The 22,997-nt window shown below is 36.4% G+C and overlaps 2 protein-coding genes across 3 annotated transcripts in view; one reads left to right on the plus strand and one right to left on the minus strand.

Moving 5' to 3' along the window:
• The window catches only part of TTC29 (tetratricopeptide repeat domain 29), a 356,916-nt gene that overhangs the window by 11,527 nt on the left and 322,392 nt on the right, over nt 1–22,997 (plus strand). The window lies entirely within an intron of this gene.
• The window catches only part of EDNRA (endothelin receptor type A), a 28,530-nt gene continuing 9,386 nt past the window's right edge, over nt 3,854–22,997 (minus strand). Inside the window, exons 3-8 of the mRNA XM_052690227.1 lie at nt 19,882–20,009; nt 13,127–13,325; nt 9,259–9,411; nt 7,076–7,209; nt 6,597–6,705; nt 3,854–4,890 (exon numbers count right to left, since the gene is read on the minus strand). Of these exons, the coding sequence (XP_052546187.1) occupies nt 4,750–4,890; nt 6,597–6,705; nt 7,076–7,209; nt 9,259–9,411; nt 13,127–13,325; nt 19,882–20,009 (864 nt within the window). The 3' untranslated portion in view covers nt 3,854–4,749. The remainder of the gene's footprint in view (nt 4,891–6,596; nt 6,706–7,075; nt 7,210–9,258; nt 9,412–13,126; nt 13,326–19,881; nt 20,010–22,997) is intronic.

A 22,997-nucleotide genomic window follows, 5' to 3' on the forward strand; every position in this document is an offset into this window, starting at 1 on the left:
ATTCTTCTGAAAGGCACATTCCAGAGGTCTGTGTAGCAGGAGAATAGCAAGGGTTTTCACTTGAAGTCAGCAGGGCGCACCCCCAAAGAGGTGTTTTGCTCTTATATATGTCAATGCTCCAGAAATACAGCATGCTATGTACCTGCATTAGTAAATATTGATTCTGTGATTCCTCTGTATAACATTTCTGTATTTCTGAGGTATGTACCCCCATTGATTTCAGCGTGAAGTTGTTGCAGTAAAACTGGTCTGTGTAACTGCAGCAGGCATGTAAAGGACATGTAAAGTTAGGATATGGATAGGCTTTTTGGGTAGTTACAAAGAAAGTGCTCTGTAGACAGTGAATTTGGCTGTGTCAAGTTGGCAGTGGTTGGGGGCTGATGGTCTTTCCGGGGAAAGCCTAAAGCTCAAGTTTCCTTCCAAACTCCTGCATTCTATTGTGACTCCCGCCTTGTTTGAGTGCTTGCTAGTGAATGGTTGGCAGAAAAGAGCCACAGTCCTGTATTCTTAAGGTTCCAAAATAATTAAGAATTTAGCATTGTTTTTAAAAAGATGAAGAGTAACAAAAGCAATGGTAGCCTATGACAGTGCGAAGCTGTGACTCCAGCAAGAGTTCATTTCAGAAGCAGGTGTATATATATGTACAGGACAAAAAGTTGATTCTAGGTGGAATACTGGAGGTCTTTTCATTTCGTTTGCATTTAGAGAAAGTGAACATGACCTACAGTTTTCTATTATCTTCTTTCCCCACATTTGGAGTGTGTTTCTTAGTTAAGACAAACCTGTTTTTTGTTCATTTGCTTTATTGTTTTTTTTTTGTGTTCTTTTTCTTTTTTTCCTATGCAACTTTGTGATTACTTCTGTTCTGTAAATATGTAATTATCTTCCCTTGTGGAAATGCTAAGTTGTGGCTTGAACCGGTGATTAAGCACCTGGTGGGAAGCAGGACAAAACTCAGGGGAGCTTGTGTGCATCCATTACTAAGCCAAGCTTTCCACAACTGATAGTTTGAAAGAGATTTTGCCAGGCAGTGTTGCCATGCAGTTCAAGTGTGTTTCTTTTTAAAAAAAGGCTTACTTTGACTCAGGGACATTTGACAGAGATCTAAGTGTAGAAATGCATGGAATTTGTACCATCCTCCTTTCAAACTGAAACTCGTAGTGCTTCTAAGAATCGTATGATATAGTAACAAGGTTGTGATAAATATGCAAATGATGAGAGGGAGAGCAAAATCAGTAATTCCACAAGCACTCGAACTTATGAATACTGGTTTCCAAGAGTGTTTGTTGGTTTTATTCTCAAATGCCTTACAAGTTGTGACCTCTAATCAAAGTAACTTTTCAGCTGTCATGTTCTCAAAACCTGCTGTATTATGTGAACTCATGGAATGCATATGTATTCAATTTCAGCAATCTTTTTTGTAAAGCATGGGCTTTCGTTCTTCCATCTGTCCATTTTCACAAAATCTGCTGTAACTTTGAAACTCTATCAGATTTGCTTTAAATTGTCTTTTAAGCCAGGGAGTCATAATTGTTGTTGAGAGATGTAGGTATAGACAGGTAAAGACCTAAAACTGACTGCATTAAAAGCAAAATAAATGTATTCAAACATGATGGCTGCATATACCTGCTTTCAGGAAAGCCGAATAACGGTTTTATCAAGTAAAATTTAGGACAAACTCTTACATAGGCAATTTAGCAAGAGTACCTAGGTCAGGTCTAAAGCACAGTTTCATATATAAATGAACACATGCAACTTAAATGTAACTAAACACATGTATGCTGTATCTGTGAAGTAACGATAAGGTACACAAAGGGGAAATGTTTAGTGAGGTAGTTTCAAATAAAACATATTGTAAACAAGAGTAATTGGGTTCTAAATTTAAACAAATGTCTGGGAAGTGCCTGATTTTTAACAAGTGAGGTTGTACGTAGGAGAAAACAGTAAAATTTTATGCTGACAAGAATTGGCAATTTTGAAGTCCATTAAAAAAAATATGATGATGATAGTTAAATGGATTTTAATTATGATGTACAGATATTACAAAAAGTGAAAGAAATTAATCTGGACAAAAAGTGAAAGAAATTAATCTGGACATGTGGAGAACAAGAGGTAAAAATATTAATTTCAAGAATTGTACTGAAAACATGGTAATAACTTCTCCTGCCCAACAGAAAAGAATAGTGAACCTTTAAATAGGAAGGAGACAACTTTAAGCAGGAGTAGGGGGAACAAGTATGAATATGAGGGAGGTATTAAATGTAAACACTGCATGAAGTATGGATAGCAGGTAAAGATGAGCTGAGAGGTGAATCCTGTAAGATTCCAGAAAATAGAATTGCGGAATAGAGATTTCTGTATAGAAAAAGTTGGGCTTGGTTGAGCAAGAACTGCAAACTGGGGATGTAAACACATCTGTAAAATCAGATGAGTAAGGAAGGGTAGTTCTTGTGGAAGGTTATTAGGATGCAAGGAAGAAAACAGCTTCTGTGCAACAGCAGAGCAAAACTAAACCGACAGTAGTTTTGGTGCACAAGGGTAAATGTCAGAGCACTTTTTTTGCTAAACACGGGGATAGGGTTTAAAGTTGAAGGAGGGAAGATTTAGGTTGGATATCGGGGGAATTTCTTCTCTATGAGAGTGATGAGGTGCTGGAACAGGGTGCCCCAAGAGGCTGTGGATGCCCCATTCCTGGAGGTGTTCAAGGCCAAGTTGGATGGGGCCCTAGGCAGCCTGGTCTGGTATTAAGTATGGAGGTTGGTAGCCCTGCATGTGGCAGGGGGGTTGGAGATTCATGATCCTTGAGGTCCCTTCCAATACAAGCCATTTTATGAACTTGGCCAAAAAAACAAAAAAAAAACTTATTACTAAATGCAGTTGAATTTCTGGTTTGGCTCTTTTACAGAAAATGAAGTGCCAATTTATTTAAGGTCACTCCCCATGTCTGTTTTCCTCTTTCATTTAATATCTGCTCAATACATTCAGCAACGAGGGTGTGAGGATATTAAAGACTCAGTATAATTATGCCTTCCATATTGAAAGCATTGTTACTAATTTGCTCTGATTTTTGATACAGTTTGAGGATTAACAGTTTTGAGTGAAGTTCAGCCGAGTTGCATTCAGTAGCATTGCTACAGAGCACTGTCAGCTGAACGTATTTATGCTAATAACATGACAAAGTTTTGTATGTATTTATAAACACATGGAGCATGGAGACAAAAGCAAACAAATAAGTTAAAAAGTTTTTTTTTAATATACTTGAGAAGATATTTGTGAATGTAAACATTTGGGAAATTTGTGCAGTAGGCTTCACTGTAGGCACTAGCATTTTGATCTTGTAAATAACGGTAGAACCCTGCATATTTTTTACTTGAAAAGTAACACTTCCAAAAAATTGTGGAAATTCAGTTACTGTTTCTTAATATGGCACAAAAGAGTTATAGATTTCCTGGCAGGTTTGTGTGCATTTCTGACATCGTGCTGTGTAATTCCACTACTGAATAAGCATGCCATTAATTTTTTTACACCAAACAATGAATCTCTTGCCATGAAACCACAATAGGTGGAAATAAATAAGTAAAATACTGGTTTATATGTATGCAAGCAAATTTTTCTATATGTTATTAACAGCATTTTTTGGTTAACAATTCTGTCAAACCTCGTTAAAATCTTTGAACGTGGTGAGAGTAAGGCAAAAAAACCTCTGTAAGCAAATGGCGCAAAATACCTGTGTGCATATCCAACTCTTATGGACTTCCACAGTTCTGTGTTGGCTATGACTGTAGTAGCTTCTTGTTCACCATGTGTAAGTAGTGTTATGCACAGTTGCTATGGAAGTAATCATATTCTCAGATCTCTTTGAACAGGTTTATTAATATTTCACCGTGTTCCAGTGACTCATTTTGAAACAGATTTAAAGCAGCTATAGTCTAAGTAGATTAATATGTTAATATAGTTTACGAATTAACATGACAGGTTAATTGAAAACACATTGTAAGATGCCTGTCTGAGGACATCTTTTATTCATTTTTCTGATATAAATTGTTTATTTTGTACAAAGCTTTAAAATAAATAACACAGCGCAGTACTGCATTATTAGTACCTCTTTTTTGGTATTAATCTGTGCTTAAGTGCCAAATGTTGTTGCTCTTTTGTATGGATCTTTCTATTTTTGGGTACTCAAGTGCTATAAGTGTGAGCTGCCCAGCTGATATCATGACTTGTTACAATAAGTAAATAACATACTGATGTGGAACAAAACATTTTCCAAAATAAATCTGAGTAAAAATACTGACAACAATACAAAAAATGTAGTGGTGCATGGAATATATCCACCACAAAAACAGAAGTTGAAAGACAAATGGGCAGAGAGGAAATATACACAGGTTCCACTTAGATATTTTCGGAAGAATTCCGTAGTGATAATTCTCAGTGACAATCAGGTAAGAAGACTGATGTACCAGTTAAACGCTGGATAGTTTCTGCTTGGTTCAGAAGAGCAAACCACCTGTATGGGTCATGTCATTTTTTAGGTTTCATACTCGTCACAACTCTCAGAGACAGAATTACCATCCAGTAGATCTCAGTTCACAAAGCATCACAGCTATAGTCTGTCAACTCTAGAGATAGCTACGAGGACGTACACTTCTGAATTGATGATGGAACGCTCATTAGGCTTCTTGTAGAAACAACTTTGTTGTGATAGTTATTTTTCTGATTGATTCCAAGTGGTGTCAGAGTCCTTAGTATTCAGTTTATGCTGTCTTTATGACTGCTTCGATCTGTGTTGTGATTGTTTAATTCTTGGTTTTTCCACTGGATGCTTGTTCCATTCATGGGCACTGAAGTCGCTAAACTTTTTGACTGGGAGCAGCAACAACAAAGACATGACTGAAAATTTGGGAGAAAAAAAAAAAGTTATCACAAATCTGTCAGCTCTGTAAACGCTGCCAACAATACTTTTTATTTTGAAATGAACAGAGGATTCTCACTGAAGTGAGTGATAGGCGCATGTGAGCAAAATTTTTGCCCTATGACTGCAAATGGTTTATAGGCACAAAGTTACACGTAGGCCTGTCCTTTGCCTTTGACTTGAAAACGGCTTTCACAGGAAACATTGTAGAAGTTGGGTGGTGGTTTTTCCCTCTGCACTTCAAATAAAATGTAAGAGAGAAAAGGGACTTAGGTCTCTTCTCGCATCTTAGAAGAAGGCAAAATAGTTTAGGAAAAGGGATGGTGAGTATGTTGAGCTCTGTATCATTTTTCACCTTTAAGAACAGAAAGTAAACAAAAAGAAGGTAATCACTGGCTGAGACGTCCCCTTTTCTCACCTGAAAGGATGAGGAATTACTCTTCAGCTTTTCTCCTGTCCTTTTGCAGAAACTAATGCTTAACTCTATGAAGATGGAAGCTTTGCTTTAGGGGAAGAAGAGTTAGCTCCTTAGTGGCAGTAATAGCAGTAAATCCAAAACTTCTCTGAGCAAAATTAGCAGGAAGTGTTGGAGAAGGATGTGGCCAGTCTTATGATACATGTACTATCTATGTGTGGGTGGGGATGTAAAATATCAGCAGAGGAAGAATATTAAGCTCAATTATAAAATTGAGAGATTGGCTGAAATGATCATGTTGTACTAGAAAGGAAAAGGGAAGCTATAATAAGAAGCTGGAAAGGATCAAATCATATCTGAAAATTACTCAGAATTGTTGGGTGGTGTTTTCTTTTGGAAGAGCAAAGGGAAAAAAAATGTAGTAATGATATGAAGAACCTCCATGTTACTTTTACTTGATGTCAGGTCAACATGTTATCTTCTCCACTGTTCCCAAAGAAAGTAGGAGACCATCAAAACCAAAGCTGATTTCATGTTAGCCATGTGGAAATACTCCCCTGACAAACTTTCCCTACTTTGATCATTTATTACATTATTTTCGATATTCTGTGTCGCCTATTTGAATTCGGAAAGTGTTGTAGTACAGCTCTGTCTTTGTTTTTCTTTGCACATTAACTATGTCTTCCTTTTCCCTCTCACCACCCTATAACACTATTTGCTCTCATTTTCCTTCTGTCATTATGGCCTTGCAGAGGCATGGTGTCGCAGTTATTTTAGCCTTAAAATATGTTTTCCAGTGTAGGAACTGGAAGAATGCAGGCAGAAGCCATAATGTTTATTTACTTACCAAGGTCAACTGAAGTGCCTGCTTTGATATAAAAGTCTGAAAACTTTAGTTGGGATTGTTTAACTGCTGTCAGATCTAGTGCCCTACGTAAATGTCTTTTTTGCTCTTCTAGAGCAGTGAATTAGGATATCAACTGAATTCTATTTAATATACAGGTCACATTCTTATAAGCACCACTTACAAGAGCGTGTCTATCTTGCTGATTGTTTACATGTGAAGACTGTGTCAGACTTATTTACTGATCTAGCATTTCAGATAAAGTGGACAGTTTCCTCTTTGAGTTTTATATGTCTGCAATGTGACCTGCTAGCTGGAGACAACTTATTCATTTGCATGCCTCTCCTCCTAGGTGAGGAAGAAAGATAACAGCTGAGTGATTGAATACTGTTTATCAGCTGGACATAGTATCAGAAAGATCTTACCTGAAAACAGTTTTTAAACTTCTTGCTCACAAAATAGAGTGCTATTGGGTTTATGCAGGAGTTCATAGTTGCCAGGTTGATGCTGATATAATCCAATGGCAGCAAGAAACTGGATGACAAAAAAAGAAATCAAAATTTGTTCTTCATATGCTGTGGAAGCATACATGTTTTCCTGTTTGCAATCTCTTTTGTCACAGAAACAAATTCTTTCTCACCTCTGCTATCTTTTACCATGAGATACCTATAGCGGGCAGTCTCGCAGAAATTCAAGAGCCCCAGGAAAGAGATTACAATGGCAATATATATAGTATTTACTGTAATTGTGCTACGCCGTAAGAACATCCACCTGAAAATGGGTGTAGTTGAAAAATCATAAAATGAAGTTGCATGTACAGTGACATTTCTCACATAATATTCAAATGCATGGCATGATGTATTTTTTGAGTATAAATAAGTTATTGATATGGAAAATGAAGTACCTGAGCAGTTCACATCTGCCGGGATCTCTTTCATTGTATACCATTTTCTTCAAAATTCGGCTCAAATGCAGGGGGAACCAGCAAAGAGCAAATATCACTACTAAACAGAAAACTGTCTTTGCGACTTCTCGGCGCTAGAAAAATAAGATAATAATGATTTAGTGTCTAGTTCATACTGATAAGAGATTGTAGTGATGTTAGCAGTAAAGTTAAATTGTTTAGATAACCATGCAAGGAAAGTGCAGCTTCCAGACCACCTGATGCCTCTGAACTGTTTTTAATGAGTCTTGCTCTGTATTTAACTCTGGCAGTCCTCTACATTACCTGCTCATCACTGAAACTGGCACAGCTGGAGCATACAGCTGTCAGGACTTAGTAGTTGTTAGGCTAACAATATCCACTGCTGAGCATTCTAAAACCTGACAGCTTTCCCAGTCTTTCTTATTCTTCTCTAGTGGACTACTTTTCTGGCAGTTTATCAGATAAATCGCTTTCTTTAAAAACATACGTACTCTCTAGGAAATTTTTTTCGTGTATGATGGAAACTGAGATAACTCCTATTTGATAAAAACACTTTCAGGTAACCCTTTATGTGAAGTAATTTGTAAACTCAAGGCACCCAAATCAATTGGCAATAACAATTCTGTTGTACAACGTATTTAGTCAGGATATCGTTCTCCATGATATCTTATATTTGGTACACATCCTGTTGCATAGAAGGGTACTGCACAGTATTATAATTTTGTTATCCTTGCAATGTGATCTTGATGTTCTTACGGATTCTTTCTACAAGCAAAATTACAGAATTGTCTATATTACAGCTTAATCTCAATGCTTAGGAAAAAAATTATATTTAATGGATTTTTTACACAACTTTCAAGATTTACTGATGTATTAGTGGATTTTGGGCGATGTCTACCAGCGTTCTTTGGCAGGTGTGGATTTGATAAAGTGGATTAAGTGGGGATAAGAATACCACTTCTAGAACTGTCTTTGTAATGTGACAGGAGTAAGCATTTCGAGGCTGTTATTAAGAATCTTGAACGTATGAGCAAGTCTCATTAGGCACAATTAGTGTTTCCTCTTTCTTATAAAGCAGTTGTTATCAAAATAGAAGAAACGTAACTGGAAAATAATGTGGACAAGACTGAAGAAAGAAAGAAGGACAAAAAGCGACAAAGGGACGAGTACTGGTAAACAGAGGCATAAATTCATCCTCCAGAATCCAGTCCAACTAGTGTGCTGGCACTGCTTATCCAGTTGTGAAAGCTGGGGGGCAGATTCCCCTGAGCATACCGTTGCCCTTCTAATGGGTAGAGTAGTCTTGTGTGGCCCTAGGATGGGCTGAATTGTGAGTCCTGGGGTCTGATAAGGGGAAGAAGGTGGAAAATCTGAGAAAGGCAACGATCCCTCTAATCTGCCCTGTTCTGAAATGTGGCAGCAGAGAAGGAATCTCTGAAAGAGCTCGCTCAGCTAGAGAGAACTGCTCTAGAGATTCATACCTGTAAATGTGAAGTTTGGAACAAAGTCAAATTTGAAGGGCTGAAATTAATATTATACCCTCTTGTCTGACTAACTGCAGAGAAAAAACTACAGATTGTTTTTTAAATTTCAGTTAGGAATGAAAAATCAGACAGTGCTACAAAAACATCATAGTGAGAACTGATGGTTCTGTGGGTGACTTTGTGATCATTTGTTTGTCCTAGTCTTACTGCACTTTTCAAAGCAGTGAAGCTACAGCAATAGTAACTGCCACAGTGCAGTAAGACTGAAAAAAATCTCTATTCTAAACTAAGTTATTCTAGAGCGGCTTTTCATATGAACCTAAAATTGCGTATCAAAGTGTGCCAAAGTAGGAAGGACTCATGTAGTAATAAAGAGGCAAGAAAAATTTTATTTTAAAACCTTTGTAGTTACAAAGATTAATGAACGGGAGAACACAACCATCACACTTTCTTAAGAGAGGAAATACAGCAATTGCACTACTTTCTTGAGCTGCCTTTAGTATCTCCTTATGTTACGATTTAGTCTTGTGTTCCAGGATGGACTGAATACCTTAACATCAGAAATAGTCAACATCCTCACCTCCTATTTCTGTAACTTATTCAAACATAGAAACATTTCTAAATTAACCCAAAGACAGAAGAATAGTATTTTCAAACACTGGTGGTCCTAATATTTACCTGCTTAAGGTGTTCACTGAGAGCAATTCTCAAGTTGCTGTTCCTTCTGTTTAACATTTCACAAGTCATTAGCGTATAGAAGATGGCAGTACACGCCAGTGGCATGCAGAAATAGAAGCCAAACAGCCACCAATCCTTTGCGTCTTTGTAAAACTAGATAAGGTAAAGAAAAGAGAAAGTATTTTTATGTGATTCAATAGAAAGTACCACAAAAGTACAGGAAACGGAAAGTTAGTATGCTTGTATGCGTCTATTTGCGAACGGCCCTAAATTATGTAAACTTTATCAGTTGGGTATACTTCGGACCAACATCAACGTATGAATTGTGGCATTGTAAACATTCATTTTACCTCAGTGACAATCTGCCTATACCCTTGTTGCAATCTGTCTTGTATGCGAAGAAATTAATTTTGATTGTGTTTTCTGAAGCTTTATACTTATTCGAGAAAAGGAGTTCAGCTCCTACTTCAGTATGATGTACAAGCCAAAATGTAGACACTGAGTGTGAGATAGCAAATACCTCTAAATGCCTGTCTCAGCAAATGCCATTTACCTCTGCAGCTTCTGCTCTTATTCCAAAAAAGGAAAATTCAAAGTGCTTTGTAACTTTAGCCACCTTTCCTTATCAGTGAAAGCGCTGGTAGTTGGTTGTTCATATGTAGGGCTGATAGAAGCCTCTCTGTAGGTGTTTGATATATGCAAAGCTTAGGACTGGTGTCTTCTATTGGTGCAGTTACTTTTAACCCTTCATGTGCCTTGCATACCATTTGACTTTTGTGACAGGACCCTGAAGAAGGAACTGATAGAGTATCCATATTTGCCTGTGTAATTTAAATGCTAGTTGTGTTTTAAGTTAACAATTTATGCACTATGGGAAACAGCATATTTGAAACAATATTTAAAATTATTATTTTCTGTAGGCTATTTTCAGGCTAAAAACATTATTGTATCTTAATTCTTAAACTTCATGCACAGCCAAAATTGTGCTCTGACATACGGCTCTTTAAAGACTTCCTGTCTCTACATTATTAGTCACTGAGATGACTATGTGTAAAAGGGAACCTTCTTTCTCCTGATCTTTCCTCAAGCTTGTTTATTCCTAGCGGATGTGCTCTTGTAACATGATGGTTCCCACACCAAATGTCAAAATGCTAATAACTGAGGATTATACAGATCCTGTTTGAAGAAATCAAACTTTGACATCTTGTTTACATTTAAAACTGAAAGGCACTAAACTTTGAAAGATGAAGGAAACAAATGCAATGCAATAATCTTTAGTATTTAGTAGTGTTCGTTTCTTAGTCTGCTGTAGTTGCATCAGAGACTTGATTTATTGAGGAAAAAGGAAATGGCTTTTATTTGTCTCCATCTAAACCCAACAGTTATCTGCTTACTAAGCTTGTTAATTTAGAGTATGCTGTGGTATCTAGGCCACAGCCCTGCTCTAGAGGCATCTTGAACTGTGCTCATTAGCTTCTTTCCTCCTCCTTATTGTAACCTCATCCCTGCACGAGGAGGGGCTGCAGTCTAATGCATAGTTACACACTCCTCTAGGGCTGCATTTTCCCAGCTGAGACCTGAGTTTCTGCCAGCAGAAAAGCAGAAAGCAAAATGCCTTGTATTTTAAGAGTTTGTACTGAGGGGAAATCTAATTACCACTCCTCCTGCAGAGAAAAGGATTACAAATACATGGAGCAATTGCCCGTTCTGTGGGAAATTCCTACGGGTTAGACTAGAAGCATATTAGTTGGGCAGTACAGTAAAATGCATACTGTGTGAATCCACACTATGTTTAAAAGGAATAAGTTTTGTCATTTGTTAACCAGCTTTCATGAGTATTGCATGTCAGCCAATGCATTCACAGTCCTGTTTCACAACCCTGACCAATACACAAATTCTGTACAAAAACCTGACTATGAAGTAACAAATCGTACACAAAAACGTCTGCAAATGGTTAATTATGGAATCTGACTTTGTCGAAGCTTACATCAAAGCACAAAACTGGGTTGATTTAAGAGAACTAGGCATTCTTTTGTTTGTCTTGAAAGCCCACATGGAACTAGTTTTCTACAGGAAATGTGCATTTTAAACAAGTTTCCTAGTGCACTCAGCCTCTAGGGAATCATGGTCTAGCATGAACCTTTATAGTCCTTCAAGAATAGTTTTAAAATTGAATAAATTAACCTATTAAAAAAAAAAAGTTAATCATAAACCTTCCCCTAAGCTCAGTAATTGCTTATTTGATGTTTGTGTTAGTGAATATATTTAAGGTTAAAATATTTCCATTTTAATCTCTTGTTTCTACTTGCTTGGATTACATTGAAACACAACACTTTTTTTGACTGATGCATCCAACATTTATTCTCAGCTTGAACCTAAATGCTGATTTATATCCTTAAAAATCAAACTGGCATGGAGTGATTTAGATATTTGAATTATTTTGAGCAAATAAAAGATACTAATTCCTGCCAATATGCAGAACAAGCCAAACCGTTCTACTAAGTCCATTAGGAACAGAAAAATAATCATTACTGTGCCTATGTGGGACCTGAACTACTGTGCTTTGGAGAAACAGGATGAGAAAAACGTAAAACATTTTTCTCAGGGAGAGAGGAAGTACGGATTGTCCAACCACAATTGTGGAGAAAAGTTGCTATTAAAAATGCACAGACTTGCACTCACTGCAGTAAAGCATACTTTTAACTATCTGCAAGCCATGTTGTCTGTGCAGTTAAGAAATATAGTACAAGTTCTGAACAGTTTCACTTCCTCTTCACCTGTATTATTTCCACTAGAGATTTGCTTTAGTTTTCTCTTGCTTCTGACATCCCTGCAGCCTGTGGAACCCTGCCAAAGTTGATGATATTCTACTGACAAACACAATTCCTGCACCCTTTTTATTTATTATTTATTTTATACATGTTATATGCTAATTATTTATTTTTATACATGTCCTCATTTCATTTGCCTCACCCTTCTCAGTTCTAACCCAAGCCACGCGAGGTTACATTGGATCTAGCCTAAGATCCAGTAAAAGTACGAGTATGTGGCATTTGAAAACGGAAAACAGTTTTGTCATGAAAAATTCTGGGTCAAGAAAACTGTGGAGTTTCCTTCAAGATCTTGCGTTACCTGCAACAAAACATAACAAATCTTTTTTTTGCTACTTCTAAAAAAAATTAATTTGTGAATGGAGAATGGCCCTTCCTTGGGTTTACAGGGAAGAACATGTTTCTTTCCTGAGGGTAAGACCAAGCAGAAACTCACTATCCCTCTATGCAGTAGATAGGTTAACTCTGTAGTGACTGCTCATCTGACGTGCCTTGAACAAGCTAATGTGGATATTTGCGACTGGAAAAGTGCAGTAGTACAGAGGCGGAGGGTTATGAAATTTGCCTAAGAATCCTGGTATGTAGTTGAGTATTTCTCTTGCTCTTGAGTAGCAGTGCTTGGGTGACAGCTAACAGTGCCACAGCTACCTAGGTTGGACATATGTCAATTTCATAACTGTAATTTCTGATAAATGAAGGGATTATTCTCTGATTTTGGACAAGTGTTTTAATAGGAAAAATGAAGTTAGAGCTTTGATGTGTTATACCTGGAAACACAATGCCTCCTAGGGCTGTGACACTCTTGGTTGTTCTATAATTAGGCCCTCATTGCAGATTTCTTTATTAAGAATCCTTAGCAGTGAATGATATTGTAAAGTCACATTTGATATTTTCTGAATGAAAGCAGAGGGCTGATACCTGTAGACTGAAGACCCTCTTTGTACCAATACATATCAGAATATATTTTGTACCTTAACAGATTAACAAAGTGCATGTTAAGTGTCTAATTCATAAAGAGAGGAAAGGATGTTACTTACCAACATAAATTTATTTGTAGGGTTGAGCATGCAGGTAACATAACTTTCATCTTTGTATCTGAAAGGTACCACAGCAAAACCAATGGCTTCTGGAATAGCCAGTATAAAAGACAGAAGCCAAATGGAGAAAATTTCAATAGCAGTGATCATAGGGATTCCAATTCCCTGAACGCGGCTCCAGGAGGCAACTGCTCTATACCTGCAAGAGACAGGCATTAATTTCTAATCTTTTTCCTTCCCCAAATTCAAACATTTTGCATCACTTTGATATATGAAGTAAAATCCCAAAGCTGGCATTGTAACTTTATATTGCTTGTTCTTAATTGCTTGTTCTATATTGCTTGCCTACTCCAAGAACTCTGCTGTCCAGCCATCCAGGATACCCAGTAGAGCACATCAGGGAGTGGATAGTAAAGAGTTGGATGCAATTGTTAGGCTAAGACACATGATTGTATGGCATTCTACTGTATGGACTGTTCTTATGGTTACTAATTAAAGTAGGCAAGGTCTGTGAGGGCAGACTGTATTTTATGCTAGCTCAGGTGATGTTACAGCAGAAAACAATTTCTAATGCAGTAGCTGTTATAAAAATGGGAGACAACTATAATCTTTGGCTACCTCAACCTAACAGCAGTGCTGTGTAAAGTGGTCAGCTTGGCATCCAGTAAAATATTGTTAAAATAGTGTTCATCATGTGAAAATGTATTTATTTACGCAGTGCTAAAATACTGTTTTTATGAGGCACGTTCTATATTGGCCTTAGACTACAACAGAGTTATATCCTTCTGGCAGTAATCTCAGTCCCTGCATTACCTTTCTTATGAGAAAATGAAGAGTGTGGCTAAGAAGGGTGTTCATGCCAAAAGTAGCAGTTTTCTCCACAACTTTATCTAGGTACTAAGTTTCTGTTTGTTTGTTTTGTTTTTTTTTTTTTTAAAAAAAAGCAAAACACAACAGCACAAAAAGTCTAGAATTACTGAAACCAGCTTTGCTGTATGAATGCAACAGCTTGTAACTCGCATAAAAAGTAAAAATTCTAAAAAGTTTCAAATATAGCAAGTGCACTTGCAACATTCTCCCTTTTCCTCTTCCCCTTTTTCCCTTCCCTGTCCCTCACATGCTGGATTCTTGTTACAGGCTGCAGCTTTTCCCCTATTAAGGGAACTGAGCAGGTCTTTCACTTCTACTTTTCTGCCAGATTTCAAGGATCTTGTAGGAATTTATAAGCTTTGAAACTTCAACCTCTCTGTCAGCTTTGATCAAAAGGTTCAAAAATTATTGAGAGAAGACTGATAGGAATGTAGTAAAGTCTTTAATTTATGGACATATCAGTCCATAAATTAAATTTTCAGTAGCGGATTTGATTGTTATCTACTCATAGCTGCAGCAAACAAGTTACTTAGCCTTTCCAGAAATTTAGCAAAGATAACCATCTAAAAGTCATGGAAAGAACAAACACCAGTTTTGTTTTTGTAATAATCTGAAAAGCGTTTTGGAGAGCCTTCTGTCATTGGCAATATCACAATTTCTAAACTGTGTTTATTTTCACAAAGTAATAGCACTTTCTCATTTTGAATTACAATGCTACATGGGCTTGTAGTAGAACTAGTCTTTAGCTGAGGAGAGAGAATTATGATTGCAGGAAGTCAAAGTGTTGATATGGGCTTAAGGATGGCAGGAGTTTAAGGAAAAGAGTAGCTGAGAACTCTGGATTAAGACGCTTTGTACTGAGAATGGCTGGAGTTTGAATTTCTGAAATGAAGCAGTGAAGACCTTCTGATGGGATAAAACTGGTGAAGGGTGTAGGGCATAGGCTATTGTTATTAACGGCAACCACACCTCTTCTCTAATCAAAATACTAGATTAACATTGTAGATTCACATACACAGCATTTCTTCTGATTTCCCATGTCACCACCCCCTTCTCCCCCTTTTTTTTCTTTGTAATTGTGCTCATTATCAGGATGAAACACATTAATTAAATCCCACGTATCCTTTACATGAGAAGGAAAAAAATGCAGAAATGCAAGATCAGGCCCTCGTAAAGTCTTCAGAAGGCATTATTACAGAACGTCACTGGAAGTGTATGTTAAAATGGTTGCAGTAAACAGATTTGAATCCTTGACTTTGAGAGTTATGGTAAGATCATACACAGCACAGTCACAGGTGCACTAGAAACAGATTCTTAGTGCAACATTTTAATTGAAGGGTATTTACAAAGATTTTGAACACACCAAAGCAAATTAATGTATTGTGGATTTGCAAATTAAGAATACATTTAGAGGTTTTTGGTTTTATCTCCTAAAAGATCTCAGGAGGGAGACAATAATTTACTCACATAGAGGAAGTCTATGAGAACGGTATTCTGAGATTATTGAAACAAGCTATGCTAAAATAATTGAGAGAATAATTTTTATCATCAGATCTTCTCACATATTTATATTAAAATACAAATTAAATTGGGAATAATTAGTAATCTTTTTATATTTCACTTCATCAAATATCAAATTTTAACTTTAATTACTAAATGCAGTATTCTATGGAGTATTCCCAAAAATACTCAGTATTTGTACTAAGTAAACTTTGAAAATAGAGCAGCAAATGTGCAGTTTATTCTTTGCTAACTGGCAACCTTGCAATCAGTTCAGTCAGCTGCAGTGCATGGTACTGTCCCATCATCCTTGAATGATATTCTTAAATACGAGACTGTGGACTACATTTTTTTCAAATAAGAAATAATTTTTTGTGCTGTGTTGCCTGTGAGCTATGTAAATGAATTCAAAGAAGTTGTAAATCGTGAATCTAATTCTTTTCATTCTTGAATTTTTTTTGTACCTGTTCTGTTCAAGTTATGTCTGCTTTGAACAGGAGAAGATCAGCGTGCACAACAGCAAGGGTTTGGATCATACATCTTGTCTTTTTTTTTTTAGTTCACATTTCAAATAACCAGCAAATGAGGAACCGCTGACTGAAAAATGTTATGAATGGTTTCAGCTAAAGGATAAGCAGCTTACTAATTAGATCAGAATTTCCTGAGATGTACTAACCTGCAATTACTTGGTCACTGCTTATTGCTGTAACAGTGATTTCAAAAACTCTGGTAGTAAAATGTTTCAAGTGGGTGTTCTGTAGGTTTTATTATTTGCATAATCTTTGTATAGGCACAAAGATCCCATAATTAAGAATGGGAAAATACTGCTGGGTTTATTTCCCTCCCATTTAAAAAAATAATAATATAGGATGTCTGCCATAGAACTGAAATAAATTTAATTCCTCAATCTAAAATTTATTTTATCTTATCTTTTTAGTTTGTTTGCTTTTTCTTTCCAACTTTGTCTAAAGTGTTCAGCTCTTTTCCATGTCATTTCCTTTTCCATGTTTAGTGCTGTGGCTTCTTTTTTTGTTTTGTTTTTTACTACTCATGCATATGCTGTCAACTTGAGTATATTGTGCCCTTCAGTTGCTCTCTCCTCTCTGTTTCTTCTCTTTTCTTTTCTTTTCTTCTATTCTTATCTATTTATTCCAGCTTGCTTTTCATGGATCCTGCAGGCTATCCTGCTACTTGTATTCGAAGATGCACAGTATTTGAGGACAAGGGATTATTGCATCATGAAGTATCTACACTACATAAAACTAAATACTTTACACTCCTACCCAGCTATAACTTCTTTAAAGCGTGTCTTACAGATGGCATCTTGTCTTGACCTGACAAAATTAAAAGCAACACACCTTCACCTTTTCTTTGTGATTTCTTATAGTCAATTCCCTCATGTGTAATTTATTTTCATTGGGTATGTCTGGCTGAAACTTTGATTAATAGGTTCACATTATATCTTTTCTTTGCAAAGCTAAAGAGCTCACGAATAACTGATACATCATCTGTATTTCAGAACTTGGACATAATATTGAAGAGGCTTCTTCAGTATCATTTCTGAGATCAGAAAAGCCTCTGAATAATTTCTGATTTGTTTTTTTATTTTGTTGTTGTTTTTTTTTTTTACACCCTCTCCATGATTTCACCATTCTTTGACAAAAAATAGTTCCTGAACTCTAATTAGCCTTTCAGTGTTAGCCTCATTAAAGCTGTAAGTTTATGTTTTCAGCTGTGACTTAGATTTGTTTCTGGAATATTTTGGAAGTTCTTTTTGCCATAGTGGAATCTAATCACAATTGAGAAAGTGAATGTGCTGTGGGCCTTGTGAAGTGATATCAAGGAGCATATGAAAATTAAATCATGGCCTGTAAGTTTTCCGTAGCCAATCATTTCTCAAGCTTGTTGTCTTTTGGAGAAAGTGACTTTGTTTCCTCATTTCTTTTGACTGCATTAAAATTAGATGTTCTAGTGACCCACTAGTACAATGTATTTCGGTTCTGCAAGTTGTACCAGGCCTTTATAAAAGGAGAAAAGCAGTAGAAAAGTCATTCAATATTTGATCAAGTACATGAGTGGTGGTTACTCTCGAGGTTAGCATTTTATGCCTCTGATGATACTGATCTATTCCTCTTTGCTCCTAGAGATTACAGCAGTTCCTCATTCTGAAGATAGCTCACTGTGTGTTGACTGCAATATAAGTTAATAATTAAAAAGAAGTTAAAATTACAAATCGTTAATATATTGATATTAATCTAATATCTCTTAATATCATAGGGCTTATGTTGCTTTTCTTTGGTATTGCAATCTTGAGTATCTACTACACTCACTGGAAGTTGGTCCAGATGAAAGCAACTAAGCTGAGTGTCCTATGCATTTTGTGTGCAGAAGAAGTGAGAGTGTCTTTTTATGATGTGATATCCTTATCTTGACTCTTCTTAAAACCATCTTCTCATCAAAATTGTTATGTCTAAGATATAAGCAAAAGTAAAAGTTCAGGAAAGATAATATGCTTTCTCCTCATCGCAGTCAGGGACTGTTTAGAAATAAGTCAAACTATCATCATCCTCATGACCCGGAGTTTAAAAATGCCTGAGAGGCATCTGAAATAAATGTGAACTTCCTCTGAAAGATGATGACTCTTTTTTGGTGTTTTTTGTCATCCTCTTGAGATCATGTGTAAGTGGACATTGTTTCCCTTGGGAATATACAGTTAATTTTACCACACTGTTAGAGCATGCTGTTCTGTGTAAGGGGGAACTAATAGTGAGTAGAGTTTCAGTAGCATGCAGTTAACAAGGGGACCAGTCCCTTTAGGAAAGAGCAAATGTTCTAAATCAAGGCTGTGGTCTACCAATGAGAGCTAGGGAGTCAACAATTATCAAAGCTATAAAGCTCTGAGTTCATTATAGCAACTGATTCCATCTATTTCTATACTGCGGAATGCAATCCCGTACATTGGCACTCAAACTAGCTGTAAATGATGTCATTTTCAGGAGCTTTTCTATGGCAAAAAAAATAAAAACAAAATGTAAAAGTAGTCCATAGACCAGGAACAGTCCTGCTGTAGCAGCTCATAAGTCTGTATTTACTCATTTTCTTTATTAATAGGTATGTAATAGCTGATCTAGAATTTTGTGTTGTGACTATGACTGATGCTCCACTGCCTAACATAATTTGCTTAAGGTGCTTTCAGATCCTACTCTAATGTCAATTTAACCCAGATTCACTTTGTGTTAGCCATGACAAGACACTGGCTATGCATACATGTTTTCTAATACACGTTCTTGTAGGTGTGTATTACAGTAGTATGAGCAGATAAAGTCTTTGGTGAAGTATGCAGTTTAGATGAAATAAAGCAGTCTGAGTCTGATCACATACAAGATTTTATACTCAAATAGAAATAGCACTTGATTCTTGTAAGGATTAGCTAAAGATTGCTTATAGAAATAGATTCATATAGAAAAAGACAGCTTCAGCTGAGTTCCAATTATTAAAAATGTGTGTAGTCATAGGACTATAGCTAGTGAAATGTTGGTGAGCTGCATTGGTGAGAATTGTGTGAACAAACTGTAAGTTTCATATGTGTTTGATCTAGAGTAGTCTTTGGTGTTGTATTTTATACTGAGCAGACACTGTTTGAGAAGTAGAATTATTTTTACAATTTTCAGACTTACTAAAGAAACAGAGTGCTTACTTGAGGAGTTTGTTTCTGCTGAGCTAATGAGCTCATTTAATGAGTTACTAATGTAATAAGGAATTTATTACATGTAATGTAATTTGTATTTATTTGTGTAAAATGTATTTTGGGCATAGATACTACTAAGTTCTCATTCATTGTAAACCTTGTATATGGAATTTTCATATACAATCAAACTAATATTTTTCAATTCTCTTTGCATCTCTGTGTTACTGTGCAGAGGGAATTTATCAGTGTTTCAGAATTGCTGTAGACTAGAATTTTATCAAGTTAACTCAAGATCAATAAAAACGAAGAGATTTAAGAGAAGTGAATTTTCATTCTACTACTGCTTAACATGAATACATAAAAAAAAAGCACAAAGTAATAATGAGCTGTTTTCCTCCCATAATATTTATGTACCTTCTAAGACCCTTTTAAATGAAACATGAATTTTCAAACTACCAACATCAATATATCAGAGCAGATTTCTGGTATATTTTTCAATAAATTCAATTGGCTTTATGAGTTATAAAAATAAACGCTGTGATTGTAGTATAGTGCTAATGATTTGAAAAACTATTTTTAAGTCTAAAGCTTATGATCCTGTTCAAATATGAAACAGTGTCATATGAAAGCAAAAAAGATGGAATACTGACTGAAATCCCAATTACACTGTCTGTCCAAAGTGTCAAATATACCATACCTGTCCACACTAAGTGCACAGAGATTAAGGACTGTGATTCCCACTGATGCCTTCTGTATAAAGGGAAGGAATTTGCAAAGAAACTGCCCAAATTCAGAATCTCCAAAAGGCCACTTCTGAGCCAGGAGCTAAAGGAAAGATAAAAAATAATCAGAATATTTGAACAATACTTTAGCAAGTATGTAACAAGTATAATTCTTTCTTGTCTTAAACCTAATCATTGTAATCTTGAGATATCTTTAGTGCTGAATGAGTCTGGGAAGTAACTGCTGCTGTAGAAAACGAAATGAATGCTGTGAAAATGTAAGCTTAAGTGTTGACCTTCTATGCTTGTATTGATAAAAGATGTTTTGTTGATGTGCTTCATCCACCAGCATTTAATAGTGAAAACCTAACTCAACCCCATCAGAAGTGGTTGCAGTTAGCACATTCTAGAACCAGGCATTCAAAGCATAATCCATAGTTCATAATAAAATACCTCAGAGCCAAATTCCCATGTTTACATGCAAGTAGATTCTTGTCATAGTAAATGTACTTCTGCGTAAGTCATGTCAGTATTCGCTGCCAGTTTCTTAACTGTGTGTGGAGGAAGTAGTGTACATACACAATTAGTTCCGTATTACGTTCTAAAGGACTAGCATCAGACATGTGGTAACAGAAAGGCATCTATTGGAAGGATGTGAATGGGTGACTAGAGTTTAGATCAGTATGGTTTTTTTCTTGCATACTGAGAACTCTCCTTTCTCAAGGAGAGCTGAGAATCTTATTTGACATCAGTACCACTGCAGACAGAATGGGACCATCTTTGCGGTGGTCTTCCAGTTTAGGCCAATCGTATTTAACAAAAGCAAATCCCCTTGTACCAGAGGATAGTTAATAGATCAGTAGAATTGAAGATTTCACTACTGTCAGTACCTTTAGTAATGAATGTAATGAGATTGTTTGCAAGCTGTTGAACTGTTCTTTTGGTTTTATCTGTACAGACTGAGTGAAACACATTGAAAGTTCCAGTAGAATTATCTTCTGGATGGATTGGCAACTATAGAACAAATGTTTTCAAAGCATATTTTTGCTTTTTGCCAGAAAATCTTGCATGAATCTATGTTTAATGTCAGGGGCTGCAGAAAGACTGTTAGAGAAAGAAAGACCAAACTGAACCCCAAGTGGATTTCCACCAGTTTTAGTCACATGGAATTCCAGCTTCACTTTCTCAATAGTTAGTGATCATCTGGTATCTGGGTTTGGTTAAAATGTGAATGGTTTTCAGGAACCATTGAATGAAAACTAAGTAAGTGTCACTGCCAAGGAAAGAGGTTCTAGCAGACTTTTATTGATCTTTAACAGTTGTCATAAAGAGCCCCAAAACTGATTTATCATTATAAATCACACTTCAAGTGACAACAGGAAAACAGCCCTGAATTTGTGTGCACTGACTGTGTCTGTAGCTTATCATCAGCAATAGAAATGAACAAAACTTTGTACTGACCATGAAACTGGTACTACAAAGCAAATATTATCTTCAAAAAGAGAAGTGTTGTACTTGAAAAAGGTTCACTTAGCTATTACTCCTCACTGGGAAGCTTTATGACAGCTTCAGCATGTACACATCTTCCCTGAACCCCAGGAAGCTCTCCTTTTTTAAGATGAAAAGTATTTTATTCCTTTTGTTTCTTACACTTTTCCAGTAATTGAAGTACCACCAGTACCAAATCATTAGACATTCTTTTCAAGTTGATTTTAATCAAAATCACTAGGATCAGGATCAAGTTGCTTGATTTTTGAGATAAACTTTGCGATCATTTCCATACATATCCTGCATTATCATTCCCCATCGGCTATGCATCTTCCCTTTGGATCAGGTGCCAGCTTTTTTCTTCTCTAGATATTTTTAGTCAGTGCTTTCCTAATTTTTGCATCAACACAAGTCCACTGCCCTCTCTTCTACTCAAGCAGAATGTAGAAACTTCAGAGGGAAGTAGCATGTTCCTTTTGAACGAAAACTTAGACACAGAAATTTAACTGAATCAGTTCTGATTCACTAAGATACAGTACTGGGCCTGCTTGCTTTGCTCTTCCAGTGCTTTTGCATGTTTTAATCTCCAAACAAAATGGAGGAAAAATTCTAGCAGATTACATTTTCTCTTAAGCCGTAAGGATAGGAGGAATTATCCTAACTTGTATCCTAGTTCCCCATGAATTGGTCAAATGGATTCTGCTTTTGCAACCCTGCTCAAAAAATCTCGGAGTTTTGAAAATAAGACTTGAGGCAAAGGAAGTACACTTTTCCCCTTGTGTATTTGCAGCCTAAGAGTATTTCATAAGGTTCAACTGTGGAGCAATTCCTGTACCAGAAAAGAGTATAGTGCACAGCATATTTTTACACTGGAATCAGAACCAAAATTTCAAGGTTCAATAGTCTTAAAAAAAAAAAAAAAAAAAAAAAAAAAAAAAAAAAACCCACAACCCTCAGTAAAGTGACCAGAAAGCTGCAGTTTCCCCTCTTTTCTGCTCCTTTATGTGGCCTCTCTGCCCCAATGCTGCAGCTTGAAACAAACAAGACAGCAGTGCTGAGAACATTCCTTTGCAGTGATTTTTAAATGTCACTCAGCTGATTTTATTCTACTGCTGTTGCTATTTTCTAACCCCCGTTAGCATGCTAGATGATGTACAAAACACAGATTAAGTCCCACTGTGCATCCTTAGCAACTTATATATAGTCTAAAAGAGAGAACGTTATAATCTAACCACGTGAGCATTTATCAGCACATGCTCATATGCATCCAATGTTTATCTAATTCTAGGCTGATAATGTGTGTTCAAAGGCAGTTGGTAACCCTGAAACTCAGCCCAAAATAGATGGACTGGGTTGGATGCTGGTTGTGAAATGACTCTCTAAAACCTGCTTTCGTTCAACAACTGTGTTTTAAGATGTCCTCTTTCTCTTCTTCATGGCACTGAGGTTGAAAGCAAAAGTTTTAGTATATCCACCTCTTTCTGCTGTAATTACACACTAGTGCTCTACCATCTTCCTTTTCTTCCTGCATCTGCTTGGCATCATTGCTGTGCAGATAGACAAGATCTGTTTCCCAGATCTTTTTCCTGTGTTGGATACTCTC

Source organism: Tympanuchus pallidicinctus, unplaced genomic scaffold, assembly GCF_026119805.1.
Source record: "Tympanuchus pallidicinctus isolate F22 unplaced genomic scaffold, pur_lepc_1.0 scaffold26, whole genome shotgun sequence".
Classification (NCBI taxonomy): domain Eukaryota; kingdom Metazoa; phylum Chordata; class Aves; order Galliformes; family Phasianidae; genus Tympanuchus; species Tympanuchus pallidicinctus.